The 16999-nt window shown below is 39.8% G+C and overlaps 1 protein-coding gene and 1 long non-coding RNA gene across 5 annotated transcripts in view; one reads left to right on the top strand and one right to left on the bottom strand.

The window, feature by feature from the left end:
* The first annotated feature begins 915 nt into the window (after positions 1-915).
* LOC140696769 (uncharacterized) overlaps positions 916-16999 on the top strand; it is a 41439-nt gene continuing 25355 nt past the window's right edge. Inside the window, exons 1-2 of one of the 3 annotated variants that reach the window (XR_012073255.1) lie at positions 916-1068; positions 14235-14411. This is a non-coding gene — a long non-coding RNA (uncharacterized lncRNA). Of the gene's footprint in view, positions 1069-9628; positions 10311-10806; positions 11254-14234; positions 14412-16999 lie in introns of those variants that run through there. The other 2 variants (XR_012073257.1, XR_012073258.1) reach the window with 2 other exon arrangements.
* On the bottom strand, positions 6163-9698 carry RPS27L (ribosomal protein S27 like). 2 transcript variants are annotated; one of them, XM_006209630.4, is made up of 4 exons: positions 9559-9698; positions 8568-8676; positions 7538-7648; positions 6163-6359 (listed from the first exon to the last, which is right to left on the bottom strand). In XM_006209630.4, exons 1-4 carry the CDS (start codon positions 9562-9564, stop codon positions 6331-6333), a joined length of 255 nt encoding a protein of 84 aa, XP_006209692.1. In that variant the 5' UTR covers positions 9565-9698; the 3' UTR covers positions 6163-6330. The 2 variants fall into 2 exon arrangements, with proteins under 2 accessions (XP_006209692.1, XP_072818387.1); XM_072962286.1 differs by lacking the exon at positions 9559-9698 and adding an exon at positions 9130-9164.

Genomic DNA, 16999 nt, shown 5'->3' with positions numbered 1-16999 from the left:
GGCAACTGCTATCAAGAGTTGGTGTATATCTTTCCAGTCCCTTGTTTAGTACTTTCAAAGCTGTATCTAATATGTAGTATTAAATTGTATTATTTACATTTACACAAATAGTATCATAGTACACATACTTTCTGCATTCCTCTTTCAAATTTAGCATTGTTTTTATGACCTGGTCAAGTTGGTAAATATAAATCCAGTTTATTTTAACTACTATAAAACCTCACACTGTATGACTATATCACATCATACTATCCATTTTCTTATTGGATTTTTTTTTTTTTACTATTCTATGCAGTGCTTTAAGGAACATCCTTTTCTTTGGGTTGGACCATATGAAATTGCTGTTTTTCTAGGTCAAAGATGCTTGAATACAAACAATTTTATATGATTGAAACTAATTCTGTTCTTTGTATGCCAGCACTGACTTTTAATTATTGTCTGTGCAATGGATGGGAAATGGTCTCTAATTGTTTTTACTTGCATTAGCCTGTAGTTAGTGAAGTTAGGCCTATTTTCATATGTTCATTGACCACCTGGATTTCCTCTAATGTAAATTTCCCAGTCACATTCTGTGCTCATCCAGAATAGGGGAAATGAATGAAGCATTTAAGAATTGATCGTGGACACATCCATAGATTGCTGAATGATTAACCTTGATAAATATTGGCGTGCCCCCAACGTGAGGTTAATTTTTTAATGGCCACAATTCCTCCCATTCCATGGTGCAGGCTCCTTTGCAATGTGATTTTGCCTTTCTTCCCAGCCAAAGGTGGTGCCTGTTTCTCCACTCCCTTGAACTTGGGCTGACCTGTGACTTGCTTTGACCCATGGAAGGTAGTGGAAATGATATTGCACAAGTTCCAGAGCTTAGGCTTCAAGAGGCCCTCAAGCATCCATCTTCATCCTCTAGGAATACTGCCCAAGACTGCCATGTAAGGAAGCCAGACTAACTTACTGGATGCCCAGGCTGATAGCCAGCACCAGCTGCCAGACGTGTGACTGCAGCCTCCTTGGACCTTCCTGTCCAGCTGAGCCTCCATATGAATGCAGCCCCATGAGTGAGCCCAGGTGAGACCAACTCAATGAATCATGAAAAATAATGTCATCACTAAATTTTGGGGTAGATTGCATTGCAGCAGTGTTAACCCAATTATGCTCCAGTGTGGTAATGAGGTGGGTTAATAATTTGGGAGAAAAAAATAGAACTTGAAAGTACTTGGTTTTTTGAATAGACAGGATCATTTTTTATTTAAAAGAATACTATTAACAGAGTGTTTACTCTTTGTTAGCCATTGTGCTAAGCACTTTGTTATTTTATCTTCAAAACAACCCCATTAGGTATAAATTATTATCCTTATTTTGCCCAAGATCACACAACCATTAACCATTAGAACTCATCTCAAACCCAGATATATCTGACTCAAAACCCTGTTCTAACCATCATCTTGCCTTCCCTTAAAAAAAGCATGTCTAATATAGATCCAATAAAAGGATAGTTAGTATCATGCAACTTTATAGATGCAATGTTAAGTAAAATTTTTAAGTCATAGAAAATGAATAAAAATAAACATATATTGAGACTTAGTAAATCTGGCTGCAAATAAGGAAAAATACACAATTTTTGTTATTAATATGCAAACTAGAGACAAAATAAAGATTGCATAGTAGAGTCATGCTTTTATATACTTTCTCTCTTAAGTACATAGCATGATACTTAAAATGTGAAATGAGAATATGGAAAAGACATTCATGGACTTAACACAAACACAAAACACTGAGCAGGGCTGAAGCTGGTATCTCCTGAGCTCTGGGTCCAGAAGGCAATGACACTTCCAATATTCTGTTCCTACAGAATAGTTGAAACAACCCGCTTCCCTAAGAAAAATTTAAAATGTAGGCTTTTAACTAAATCTGACAAGACTATTCTCCTTAATTTTTTTCTAAGATGAGATTTTGCTAGACAAGAAAGTAACAGTAGATCTGGTACAGTGGTTGGGGAACTGAGCCAGAACAGGTAGAACAGAGATAAACTGAGAAAATAAGCTATCCTGGCATCCCCTAAGAAAATTCAAAGGCTATTTAAGCCTGGATCAATAGCAAATAACTTGATATAACTCTTTATGCCTATAGTTGTGAAATTACAGCTGTAAAATCCTAAAAGATTGCAAGGTAGTGTCATTAGTCTATAAAAGTAATCTTTCTTCCTTGTAGAGTGCAATAATGAACTCTAACCCTTCCAGACAAAAATTTAGGTTTTTTTCCATTGAATATTGCAAAGATGTATTTCCATAATCTCAGTTTTCAAATCTGGGAAAGAATTTTTAACCTTTGTATTCTATGACAGGCAGAATAATGGCCCCACAAAATGTCCACATCCCAATCCCCAGAACATGTAAATGTTACCTTACATAGCCAAAGGGTTTTTGCAGATGTAATTAAATCAAGGATCCTGAGATAGGGAGATTATTCTGGATTATCCGAGTAAACCCAGTATAATCACAAAGTCCTTATACGAAGAAGGTGGGAGATCAGAGACAGAGGAGATGTGAGGACAGAAGTAGAGGAGGAAGTTATCTGAGGCCACTAGCCAAGGAATACAGGCAGCCTCTGGAAGCTAGAAAAGAGTGGGAAACAGATTCTCCCTTTAGAACCTCCAGAAGGATTGTACACCTTGATTTTACTCCCACAAGATCCATTTTGGACTACTGACCTCCAAAACTATAATAAATTTATGTTATTTTAAACCACCAAATTTGTGGTAGTTTGCTACAGCAACACCAGGAAACTATATTCCAACTATTTTTGGCCATATTTCTAATATGAAGACGTTTCTGTTGTTTTTAAGAAAAAGCAAATGAGAATAAGTCATAGAAAGATAGTAGTTTATTCTAGCTTCTTTTCATTTCCAAACTCATCAGTAATCAATATTAAATAAGAGTAATAATGATATATAACCTTACAGTCATCAAAATGGCAAAAAAAAAGCTTTCATTTATTAATCGAAGAGATGGAGGAGGGGGAAAATAATCTCATATATTACTAAAGAATAGCAATCTGGCATCCCTTGTTAAAATTAAAAATACACATCTTTCCATCCAGCAATCCCAGTCCGAGAAATCTAACCCACATAAATAAAAAGCACTACTATTAAGGATATTTAAATATACTTATGGTAGCATTGATTATAGTAGAAAAAAAACTAGAAACAAAGTGCCCATCAATAGGATAATGTTGAATAAATTATAGTACTTCCCATACCACAGGCTATTGTGCAGCTATTAAAAAGAATTAGAGAATGAAGTTGGACTCTGCTTCACGCCATATGCAAAATCCATTCAAAATGGATCAAACCTATATGTAAGAACTAAAATTATAAAACCTCTTAGAAGAAAACAGGCACAAATCTCTGTGACCTTGGATTGGGACAGAGTATCTTAGATACGACACCAAAGGCACAAGAAACAACAAAAAATTAGATAAATTCAACTTCATAAAAATTAAAAATGTGTTTCTAAGGACAAAAGGTGAAAAGACAAACTACAGAATGGGAGAAAACTGCAAATCATCTATGTATCTATCCACACACACACATACACACATATACATATAGGGGATTTGTATCTATAATATGTAAGAAGTCTTACAACTCAAAAATAAAAAGCAACCTAATTAAAAATGGGCAAAGTATCTGAACAGACATTTCTCCAAAGAAGATGTACAAATGGCCAGTAAGCACATGAAAATATGGTCAACATCGTTAATTATCAGGGAAATGCAAATTAAAACCCTAATGAGATGGCTCTTCACACAAAGATGGCTATAATTTTTTAAAAAAAAAAGTAACAACTATTGACAAGGATGTAGAGAAACTGGAACACTTGTGCATTGCTAGTAGGAATATAAAATGGTGCAGCCTTTTTGGAAAACAGGCAATTCCTCAAAAAGCTGAACAGAATCACTATATGATCCAGTAATTCCACTCCTAGGTATATGTCCAAGAGAATTTAGTATGTCTACACACAAGTTCATAGTAGCTTTATTCATAGTATCCAAGAAGCGAAAATAACCGAAATGTCCATCAGCTGATTAACCTATAAACAAAATGTTGTATATTCCTACAACAGAGTATTATTATTCAGTTAAAAAAGGCAATGAAGTACTGATATATGCATAAATGGCCTCGATATACGTTATGCTAAGTGAAAGAAGCTAGACACTAAAGGCGACATGTTGTGTGACCCCATTTGTATAAAATATCCAGAATAGGCAAATCCAAGGAGACAGAAAGTATATCAGCCAGGAGATGGGAGGAGGAAGCAATGGAGAATGAATGCTAATGAGTATGGAGTTTCTTTTTCGAGTGATTAAAGATATCTGGGATTAGATTAGATATTGGTAGTGGTCGCACAATGTTGTGAATATACTAAAAACACTGAAATTTACATTGTAAAATGTTTAATTTTATGGTATCTACATTATATCTCAAAAAAAAAAAAACTTTATCAGACAACTTACAGGGCAACCAGATAAGAAACCATTTGTCACATGATTAGGTAGAAGACAAGAATTTCATTCTATTTTTAGTTTTACGTTACTGTTTTTTTTTCTTTAATTTATGGAAGAAATATAAGGTTTCCTTTAAAATACATTTACATTAAAAAATGAAATCAATATAGATAATAGTATTAAAAAAACATTTAGTAAATAGTAATTTATGTGGCAGACCTTGAAGTTTGGAAAAGTCTGAGTGTTCTCTAGAGTTTCAAACCTAGTAATACTGTTTAAATTAATAATAACTTAATATACCATTCAGCTCCCAGTGACAAGTATCTCTGTAAATTGGTCCTTAGACAGGTTCTTCAAAATACAGTACTTTCTTGTAATACTATTTCCAACATAATTTTCAGGAGTTTGCTCTCAAGTTACCACAGGGTGTGCTTTCCATATCAATACATGGAAATACCTCCATATCCATCATCCTCACTGGCTCTCCTTGGAACCAAGGTTCCTCAGCTGTGCAAGCTGAGATTCCTTGGAGCACCATGGGAAAAACATTGATACCTTACATCTTTTGGATACCATGCAAACTTCTAGTTCCAGGTAGTTTCAGTACATTAGATGGCAGCACATTCCCTTTAATGATACGTCTTTGTGAAGCTGGGGCTTGGGGCGCTGCTGTGATGAAAAGCAAGTACTGTGCAAGAATCAGTGTGGAAGAAATGAGGATGGCAGTGTCCAATCTTATCCCAGTTTTGAGAAACTGCAGTGCCCAAAAGGCATACTCATTCCATTAGTAGGTCATTTAAGAATGAGATTAAAAATTATCACTTTTGCTTTTAATTTACATGTATTATTTTTTTCAAATGGCTCCTAAAGTTGCTAGAACCTAACTACTTCCTTTAATGTATGAATCAGTATGTTAAAGGACCAGTCTCTCAGATTGGGGGTGTATGTGTAGGAACACCTCTTGATAGGAAATGCCTGCCGTAAGTGCCTGCCTTAAAGGTTAAAGGTAATATAGAAGCAGTTATCTTCCCAGTCTAATGAGCAGTCATGTAGGGGCTAGAGAGGGAAAGAAAGACATATGCTACTTCTTAATTAATTCCCCAGGGTCACTTCATAAACCTTAAAAATAATGAGACAACAGAGCCACTCCACATACTTTGTAATCAGGAGTGCTCACCTGTGTGGACCGGAGACTTCAACACTGTCTTCTGTCCCCTGCGAGGACATACTGGGATAAATCACGCTACTTTTGATTCCTCCTCTCAAATTTTCTACCCTAAAAAGAGTTTCCTATAACTGAGCCCCCCAGCTGCAGTTATTATAATAAATTACGCAGTATGTTACACGTACACAAATCCAAGGCATCATGGTGTGATTGTTATTGCATTAAATATGTACTTCCATAAATGTTTCCTTAGTTACCATACCAAAACTGTATTTAGAATTAATAATGAACTTATTTCCATTTGTAATTAGCCTCTTCACCACAATTTTGAAGAGGGCTGAAAATCAAATATTTAAGAGTTTTTACTCCTGAAATGAAACACAAACTAATCAGAATGCTCTTTTTAAAAAATGTTTAAACCAAATTCACATACACAGTATATATAAATGTATAGCATATTCACACATAATTGAAAAAAAGAAAAAGGGTAATTTGCCCATAATCAAAACTTTATTGAAAAACTGACACCAAAATAGGAAAGCGTTGCTGTATATGTTACAAAATTAAACAAAATTACATTATCTTGGTAGGTTAACCAGAATTGCTGAACTGATAAGGCTTCTGGGATACCACACAAACTCAGGACGCTGTGTGGGCCATTAGTGCTGCTTTCTTCTAAATGAACACCCTGCAAAGGAATCACAAAAGCACACTAAGCACACGTCTGTTCTATCTTTAGCATAGAGTTTTAATGACAAGAGGTACTTTTTAAGTAAAAAACTTAACTTTTAGAAAAATTAGATTAATATTCATATGCAGGTTACTTATTCTTTTATACCAGAAATTTGCTAAAAGAAATCTTATATTTGAATTTACTCTGATGTGACTATAACTGTCACTCCTGTTTCTCATATGTTATAATGGAATTTATTTAAGACCATGAGCCAGAATTCAACGGTTAAATTTTAATGCAAACTGTCAGAGGATACAAACTTAAGTTTTAGGAATTACTGTGCTAAGAAAGCAATTTTGATAATTTCAGACCTATGGTGAAAACTCTGATACTGATGCACCCTTTTATTCGTCTACCAGCATATGGGCACAAAATTCTAAGATCATGGCATGATATAAAGGTTTTGGAAATCTTGCAAGTACATTTTTAAGAATAATACTGTATTTAAATATTGCATGCTGACTTCATAGATCTCACCAGTTCACACCGAACAGATCTTGGATTTATTGCCAATCCACTTACAACTTCTTCCAGTAAGAATAACATGGAATTCACAGCTCCCCCAAATATCACAAGCAAATTTCAAATATCATTATGGAATTATAAATTTGTAAGTATTACTACTATGAAAAATTATATACATAATTATTTTTCTTATTGCATAAGAGTGAATTAAAATTAATTAACCGTAAGTAGCTGCTCATAGAAATCAAACCTCTGACATTTTAATTACAGTTATCTGTTGTTTAGCTAGCAATGATAAAAACTGTCTTTTATCATATGTACCAAATCATATGCACCAAACACATATAAAATCAATTTACAGGAGAAATTTTAAAATTCTATGTTTTTAGAAATCTGTATGTATGTAGTTACTCTTTTTCTCCATTCTGATTTATGTCTAATATTCCAAGTTAAGCAAACTGACTACATACAACAGAATTAGGTGTTCTAAACTAAGAAAAATTACCCAATTGAACAGGGCACTCTTTACTAAAAGAGCATGCAATGGAAGATAAAAATTATTTTGGTAATTATGAATTTAAGATTTCTTTTCAACTGGTTTTAGGTAAAGAGAGAAACTTTAAAATCATAAAATCTCATCACTGGGTTAGAAATGCCAAATGATATACCTTCTGTGAGTCTGGCCTTTCCTCCTGTTGGCTGGCACAGCACCGTTGAACAACCTACACAAAGCACCACTGTCTGAGCATGGCTGAAAACTGTGGTAATCTTGTAGCAACCTGAAAAAAAAAGGCACCGTTAAAAGTGAAAAGCAGAAGAAAACACAGCACCTGTTCAACATGTTTCTAGTTAAGACCTTGTAAAAGATTAGGAATTTTAGTGCTGTGCAGTAGCAAGCCATGTATGTAACTTAAACTCTTCTAGTAACCACATTAAAAATAAGTTTTTTTAAAAGTGAAATTAATAATATATTCTGTTGAACTCAGTATTTCCAAATGTTATCACTTCAACATATAATCAAAGCTTCTTTTTGCCATGCTACATCTTCAAAATCCAGTGTATATTTTACACTTAAAGATACAGCACAGTGGCTACAGTTAATAATACAACAATACTGTATTGAATATTGGAAGTTAAGAGAGTATATCTTAAAAGTTCTTATCATAAGAAAAGAAATTTGTAACTATGTATGGTGCAGATATTAACTAGACTTATTGTGCTGATCATTTCCCAATATATACAAATATGGAATCATGAAGTGGTATGCCTGAAATTAACATAATGTTTTATGTCAATTATACCTCAAGAAAAAAAAAAAAGAAAAGAAAAAAAGTATTTTGACTAGCCACATTTCAGGTGCTCCGTAGCCACGTATGGCTAATGGTCAGCATATTGGGGCCCAATAGCTTTACACTGAAGAATCAACATGCTTTCGTTGCATTACAAAAAAGAAAACCCATCTGAACAGCTAAAGACTTAATAAATTAAAAGTCGTATTCCCTTTGGAGTCCTCTTTTCACATACGCCCCCACCTAATGTTTCTACAGTAGTTTGTTATGGAAATAACCCTTATGACATCCCAATTCTGTAATCCCATTCTACTCAACAGAGGGTCCTATATCTAAACATTCACAAAATATTATTAGCAATCCTTATAGAAATTTTCCTTAGAAAAGGAATTAAGGTTTGAAATTTTACCTGGGCATTTTACATCCATAAAGTAAGAATTTGGACTTTGAACCAGTCGTTTCTTTTTATGTTTTTTCTTTTCCTCTTCCAAGGAAGGATGCAGTAAATCTCTAGCCAACTGAATAAAAAAAGCGTATTACTACTAGACGGAAACCACAACTCTGGCAGATTTAACCATATGTGAAATATACATACAAAAACAGGGATAACAGCCATAGCAGAGGTAACCCTTGGATGTTTATTTTTCAAAGCCTGCTAACTTTCATTAATACTTTTTATAATGCTTGCGTTCTCCAAGTCCTGGTAAAGGGACTCTACGACGCCCAGGAGACATATGGTAGGGTTAGCCTCGTTGTTTACTTAACTAAATATCAGTCTCCAGTGAATATCACCTCCAGTGAGGTGCCAAGTAAGACCGTGATCCCGACCCTGGACCCGCTGGGAGTAGAAACTGCCGAGGCAGACGCGGAGACTGCCAACACCGAAGTGATTTCTGCCCCCGAGGTTCAACATCTGATCTGACAGGAACTCGAAGCGGCTGACGCGTAACCGTCCTTGATAGAGTTAATACCTATGGCAACTGCGGAGACAGTTTTTTAAAAGGAAACAAGCAGGAAATCGCTTCCGAGAAGGCAGAGGGGGCAAGAACCACGAAGCGAGAGCAGAGCAAGAAAACTTGAACGATCACAGCCCCGCGGTGCCCACCGAGACCCTAGAGGGCGGAGTAAGTTGCGCGAGGAGCTGCCCGCTCCCAGCCGCGACTCCAGCCCGCAGCCCAGAACGGCCGCGGTCCTCCCCGCTCCACGCCCAGGCAGGGCCCGGCACGCGCTGCCCGGGCAAGTCCCGGCAAGTCCGCCACGCGCGGAAGAGCCGCGCGATCCGAGCCGCCGAGCCGCCCCCGGCTGAGAGCCCGCGGGGCCCGCGGGCTAACCGCCCCCGGGACCCCTCGGCCGGCAGAGAAGGCCGAAACAAACGCGGACCCCGAAAGTAAACAACTCACAGGCATGTCGACCGTTTCGCCTGCCCAGCCCGTCCAGATCTCTAAGGCGACACCCCTAGCGAGCAGCACGCGATCGGGCTCGCAGCGTCAACTTCCGGGATAGAGGAGGCTGGCAGGAGCGGAGCGACGGGCGCGGCGGTCCGGTCCACTCTAGGCGCTCCTCTCGGTGGTGGGGCGGGCTCCGGCCCGGCGAAGGGAGCGCGGAGCGGCGCGCCCATCCGAGATCAAAGCTCGCGAACACATGGGGCTCCTGGGCCAGGGCCGCCGTCCTCAGGGCTCGGCCCTGGGCCAGTGGTGCCCGGGGCCAGGCTCAGGCGGTGTGTGCACGGCTGGGAAGCCTCCTTGGGCTCCAGGAGTGCCGGCGCGGGTGCACAGAGGACCCGGGTGGGCACGCTGGGTCGCTCTTCCACGGCCTCCCCGCCAGGCCCCCCGCTCTCGGACCGCCCTGCGGGAGGGCACACGGGCGATGCCTCTCTTCTGTTCTTTTGTGTATTAAAAACAGTATTACTAATTAAAGCCATTAACACATGCCAGCGAGCTTGTGAAAGAGGCTCGTACACTTGCGCATCCAGCTTCCAAGGTACCAGTTACTAAGTTCTTTGCGGGATGCAGCTGTTGCCTTGGGTTTGCTTGGCCCTGAAAAAGCTTTCAAGAAGCACCGATTCATTGCCGAGCTTAGTTCACCATGTGGCTCTTTCCTGTCCTCCGAGGATCATACTTTCCAGAGCGGACAACTCGGGCCTGAAGAAACGGTGAGTGTCACCGATAGCCAGACTTGAAACATTTTTGATGAGGAGGGCAGTCCTGTGGACTGGGTGTGAGTGAGTGTGGTCAAAAGCTAAGAAACCAGAGAGACGACCAGAAAAATGTCCTAGGTACACGTTCTCAATCAACTTTTATTTCCCTTCGAAAAACTAATACATGTATTAAACACATTTTGGAAAATGCAGAAAAATAGAAGAAAATTGAAATCACTGTCCAGAGATAAACATTGTTAACATTTTGACCTGTATCCTTCCAAACATTTTTTTATTCACTGGCATATAGATTTCTTTTGGGCTTTGGTTTTACATAATTGGTATCTTCTTGTGCATATTCTTTTATAGGCTTGGTCCCTTCCCTTGCTGTGTAATGAACAGGACTCCATGTTACTATATATTCTCTTAACATGACTGTTGGCCCACACATAGCATTCATCCTGTGAATACATATCCTTATTTCATCCATACACTAAATTGGACGTTAGGGCTGGATTTTTAAATACTTGTCATATAAAATATTACTAAATATTTTCAGACAGATAAGGATATGGAATAATACAACTGTGTATGCAGAATCATGACCCCCCAAAACTTCAATGTCTTATTCCCCAGGACCTGTAAATTATAGGGCAAGTGGAAGTAGGTTGCTAATTAGCTGGGTTTAAACTAGGAAAATTATCCTGGATTATCTGTGTAGACCCAGTATAATAACAAACATCCTTAAAAGTGGAAGAGGAAGAGATAGAGATGTGGTGATGAAAGTATCTGAGAGATACCACATTGCTGGCTTTAAAGATGGAAAAAGGGAGTGAGTCAAGGACTGTGGGTAGACTAGAAGCTTGAAAAGGCAGAGCTATGGGACTCTTCCCCTAGAGCCTCCAGAAGGACATTGCCCTGCCTCAATTTTAGCCCAGCGAGACCTCAGACAGACACAGTAAGATAACAAATTTGTGTTGTTGTATTTATTTTTATTGGATACATTTGACATGTAACATTGTAGAAATTTAAGGTGTGCTTGTGTTACTTTGATACATTTATACATTGTCATATGGTTGCCATTGTGAGGGAAGTTATCACACTACATTCTTAGAGTATAATATTATTGTCTATGTTCAGTAAACTGACCGTAAAGCTCAGTGGCAATTTTAGTGCTCATTACAAGTTTGTACCCTTTAACACCATCAGTCTTCCCCCCTACCCCGGTTCCCTGGTAACCACCATTTTACTCTCTGTTTTGGGTTTTTTTTTTTTAATTTTTTTTTTTTACATTTTTGATTATTTTAGATTTCACATATAAGTGACAATATACAGTACTTGTCTTTCTCTGTCTGGCTTATCTCACTTAGCATAATGTGCTCAAGGTCCATCCATGTTGTTGCAAGTAAATTTATGTTGTTTTAAGCTACTGACTTTTTGGTAATTTGTTACAGCAACAATAGAAAACTAATACAATAATGAAGACCCCCTCTACCCACCACCCAACTCTGTAAAATCTTAACACTCCATCCTCCCAATTTTTCACTATTAAAGTGACACTGTAGATAAGTCTTTGTGTACCACCCTGATTATTTCTTTAGAACTAAGTTTCCTAAGGGAGGAATTGCTGAGTCAAAGTTATGCACATTTTAAGGTTTATAATATAAACAGCCAAATTACCCTCCAGAAAAGTCAGACTAATTTACAATCTGTATGCAAAAGTTTGAGAATACTCCTTTCTTGGCATCCTTGACAGTACTGGATTTTTCCTGTCTCAGTCCATCCAAAAGAAGTAAATGGTATTTTGTCATAATACTGTATATTATGAAATGGTAAATGAAACTCTGTTGTAAGTCAGCCATGAAAGTTGAGAGCAGTCGCTTGCAAATGTCTGGAGCTGTCATTGCCTTCCCCTAATTTTAAGGACAACATTGTGTTGTCAGATCTCGAGTGCCTAATGAAGACATTTAGAGATACATTCTCTTTCTAGCAAAATTATCTTACACTGTCACCATTAATTGCAAAAAAAAAAAAAACCAAAACAACAACAACAACAACAACCCCACAAAAACAACAAAGAAATGTGAGAGACTACCCTCAGCATTTATTTAAACATTGAAAATACTTAATTTTGGAAACTACGCCATCTTCTCATTTCCCCATAGACTAGTAAGAAAAACTTCACCATGTACTAGAGTCTGGGAACTACTCTCTGGAAAGTCTCCAAATACTGGCAGGGATGATAAGAATAATTATTAAAGAAAATTCATTTTCCTATAAACTCTTCCATCTCTTCTTTCTACTCAAGATCTCAACTCTTTGCACATAATTTATATCCTTTCCCTCCATTTTTTAAAGTGTTTTTATTTTGGGGAGGTAGGTAATTTGGTTTATTTATTTTATTTTATTTTTTGATTGAACCCAGGACCTCATGCATGCTAAGGACACAGTCTACCACTGGACTATACCCTCCCCTGCTACATTTTTAAATTGTAATAAAAAAACAAAAAAACCACACATGAAATTAACCATCTTAAAATTTTTTGTCATATTTCACTTTTGTTTTCATTATTTTTCATCTGCTTATTGGCCGTTAACAGTTCTGTTGAAATGATCATGTGTTTGTTCTTTATATATCCTTCCATATGAAGGATATTAACCATTGATTGTAGATGCTGCATATATTTTTCCCAGTTTGTTTCCTATTAATTTTTTTCTATTAATTTTGTTTCTTGGAGATTTTTTTAATCACACTGGAATTTTAAATTTCATATAATATAAATAGATACATGTATATATTTCAAACCTATAAATGTTTCCATTTTGCTATTGTGTTCAGACAGACCTTGGCCACTTTAGGTTTAATTAAATATTTGCCCATGGTTTCTTCTAATTCTTTTGTTGTAATATTTAATCTTTAACTTTTTGAAAAGTTTATCTTTATTTTTATTTATTTATTTATTTTTTAGTGGCGATATGGGGGGTTGAACCCAGGACTTCGTACACGCTCATGCATGCTAAGCATGATCTCTGCTGCTGAGCTCTACACCCCCACCCCCATCTTTAACTTTTTAATTAACCTGGAATTTATTTTGGCACTGGATGTGTAGTATGTCTCAGAGCAATTTCTAATGATCAGGCCTAGTTATTGCTTCAGTTCCTTAGCCAATGCCTAGCACAATGTCAAAACCCTTCAACTTCTGAGACACTGTGATAGCGTGAGAAATAAAACTCAAGGTCTTCATAGACCTGGCTCTATTTATAATCCCACCTCCTCCTTCAAAGCTAAGTTTCTCCTAACATATCCCCAGGCCCTTGCACTGATGGCAGAAAAGGGGACACGCAGGCAGGTGCGGGGACCCAGAGTCCCTCTGCCTTGGCAGCCTGCTTGCAGGGGTCCCGCACAAGGAGCTCCCGCCTGGCTTCCCAGAGAACCTGGGAAGTGCCACTTGGGGTTCTGTGTGCTGCCTTCGAACTTTCCAGCTGTTCTGTCTGGCCAGGTCTGAGAAGATGCTGCTGAAGCCTCCCATCCAGCACACGGCTGCCTTCACCTCCACTGCACCACCATCTCCACTCCCTTCCTCTGTCAAACTGCAGAGGCTGGGAAACTCACAGGTGTTCACATTAAGCCAGGAACCCATTGGTGCTAAATTTCAAGCCAGCCAAGACCGTTCTAAATAGATCAGATCCCCACTTTCCCCTGCCTTGGAGCTCCTCAGGCCTATGCTTTTTTTTTTTTTCCCCAGGAAGATGGTCAGAGGTTTAGTTTAGTCTTAATTTTAAGAAATGCAAGGTGTGAGGTAGGGCTCTCAAGCTCACTTTTCATCCCTTTGCCTTTCCACGTACTTTTCTGAGAAGCTCAGAGAAATCCATGTCATCAGCAAACTATAACAAGGTTGCATTCTTTTTCTCCTCCTTCTACTGTCCACCTGTTGGCAGGTTTCAAAGCATGTGTGGCTTATTCTCAACACATTTCTGAAATCAGCAGCAACTTCTGAGATCCACCTCTTCTCTGCACACCAGTTCTCCAGCAGGGTCACAGCCGTTGTCTCCAAAGCTCCACTGTTGGGGTTGCAGTCCATCCACCATTTATGAGGATGCTCCCATCTATGAGGGGTAAGGGTCTCAGATGCAAACTCTGGTGTCTTTTTGTTTATTTTCCATACCAACTTAATTTTTGACTGTGGCTGAGCCCCCGTTGAGCTGGTACTCTAGCCCAAAACTCATATATTGAACCCTAACCCCTAACGTGATGGTCTCTCAGGGCAGGGTCTGTGGGAGGCTGTTAGGTCATTAGGATGCAGCTCTCACGTTAGAATTGTTGCTGAACCCAAGTTCGTGTGCCCGACCCACAGTGAGATGAGACCAAACAAACCGAAACGTTGGAGTTGGGAGCAGAGAAAGGTTTATCGCAGGGCCGAGCAAGGAGGACGGGTGGCTCCTGCTCAAAAGATCCAAACTCCTCCATGGGCTTCAGGGAAGCCTTCTTAAAGGCAGAGAGGGAGGGGAGTCAGAGGGTATGTTAACCAGAGAATTGTGGTTGATGGTGAGGTGAAGGGGCGGTGTTAGAGGGTTAACGTTGTCAATCCTTAGGCTCCAGTAGGTCTGGAGGCTCTGAGCTCATGGTCACCAAGTAGTTAACTTCTTCTATTCGGTGAGGGTTTCAGCACCTGTAAAACAACTCAGGAAATGTGCATCAGATACTGTTATCTAAGTACTTCAGGGAGGAACTAAAGATTCTGTGACTGCCATGTGGCTGATTTACTGTTTAAATTCTTACCAGTTCTCTCCTGGCCCAACTGCTATTGTTGTCATTACATGTTCACGTCCTTTCAATCATTAATTCTCGAGCCAGGCTTTTCTGACTCAGGGGAGGCCTGGGAAATACCGCTTTTCTACAAACAAGAGGCATGCAGAGGACATGGTTGAGGGGTGGGGGTCTGTCCTGGAAGGCCCCATAGGGTCCTGCTCAGTTACAGAATTAGTGCCATTAAAAAACAGGTCTCAGAGAGCTCCCTCACTCCTTCTGTCACATAAGGACACAGTGAGAAGGATGCCACCTGTAAGCCAGGAAGCAGGCTCTCACCAGACACCAATCTGCTCACTGATGCCTTGACCTTAGGCTTCCCAGCCTCCAGAACTGTTAAGAAATAAACATCTATTTTTTAAGCCACCCAGTCTATAATATTTTGTTATAGCAGCCCAAACACACTGAGATAGCTGGCCTGGCAGAGCATTTCACCTCATTCTTGAGGACTGTGCCAGGTTTTCTTTATGTGTCCCCCACCGGATCTCCATCCTTCATCCTGCTCTGTGCCCGGGAGGCTGACTTTGATGGGCTGTTTCAGCCGGCTTCTCTTGCCCTCTCGTTTCTAGTTGGGTTGGGCCTCTTTTGAGTGGGTCATCTGTGATCTGCCAGGATCCCTGCCGGGATAAGCTCCCTTTCAGCCTAGAATGCTTTTCCGATGTGGCCCATCTGCTTCTCAGTCATCAATCTAACCAGGTCACTGCGCGGATGTCCGCTGTCCCTGTCTGTGCAGCCCTTCAGGTGTGACAGGGCGTGACTCCTCCCGTTCTGTGCTTGAGATGGGCATGGGAATCTTAAGGGAGATGGCATGGAGTCCTGGCCATGCAGATCTTTCCACTTTGTGGACCAGCAGCATTGGGATCACTGGGAATTTTTTGGAAATACAGACTCTCAGGCCCCACCCAGACCTACTGAGTCAGAATCTACATTTTAACAAGATCCCCTGGTGATTTGTGTGTGTATCCCAGTGTGAAAAGCACTGGCCTAGATACACCACACTGCCATTCTCTCCGGAGTCTTCCTAACTCCCCAGTGGGGCTGTCAGGAAGCCAGAACCCAGATTCTTACTATCCCAGGGTAACAAATGAAGGCTGTTTCTCCAGATTGGAGCAGGGAAGCTCCCCACTTCCCCTGCTTTTCCAAAATGTTTTGTTCATTTGGCAAATCTCATTCCCTCTTGCCATGTCTAGGAACCCTTTAAGTCAATGATATTCAAACTTGATTGCATATTGGAATCACCAAAGGTGTGTCCTAGGTCAATTAAATGAGAGTATTTGGGGGTGAGAGCTAGGTGGCAGTGTCTTAAAAACTGCCCAGGTTTTTCCATGAGGAGCCAAGTTTGAAAACCACTGCTCTGTGTTCTCTGGAGGGCTTGACATTTTCAGAAGCAAAGCCCAGAAAGAACTCCAGGCTACTCTTGCTTAAAGGTAGAAAGGGGTAAATAACAGAGAGAGAAAAATCATTTATTAATTCAGAATACCCAGGCTCAGTAGCCAGGCGAGCTGTCTCAGCACTGCCTTGCCGGCCTTGGTGCTCAGGTCTCTGGTCTTCTCCTCCCTCTGCTTCGCTTCCTGCAAACCCTCTCCTGATCAACCCGAGCCTCCAGGGAAGACAGTGAGCTACTCGGACGGAATCCAGGTACTCCCTCAAACTTCATTGTCTTCCCGCAGCTCGTTGTAGTAGAGATGCTTTGTGAAGATGCTGAAGTCAGCAGCAACATAGGCAAATATAATCGCTCCCCTTTCTCAGATCCTCCAGCACTCACTGCCTCCATTAGTCATTTCTCAGTAACCACTGCTGCCTTGTGTGCTGTGTCTTTTTATGCTCTTGTACTGCAAATTCACTTTCCTTGGGTCTGTGTCTTCTCTTCCCGAGTCCATAGGGTTCTCCAAATCGG

Source organism: Vicugna pacos, chromosome 6 (assembly GCF_048564905.1).
Source record: "Vicugna pacos chromosome 6, VicPac4, whole genome shotgun sequence".
In the NCBI taxonomy this organism is placed as follows: Eukaryota; Metazoa; Chordata; class Mammalia; order Artiodactyla; family Camelidae; genus Vicugna; species Vicugna pacos.
Note: the sequence above shows the minus strand (reverse complement) of the source record. Positions and strands in the feature narration are given on the sequence as shown.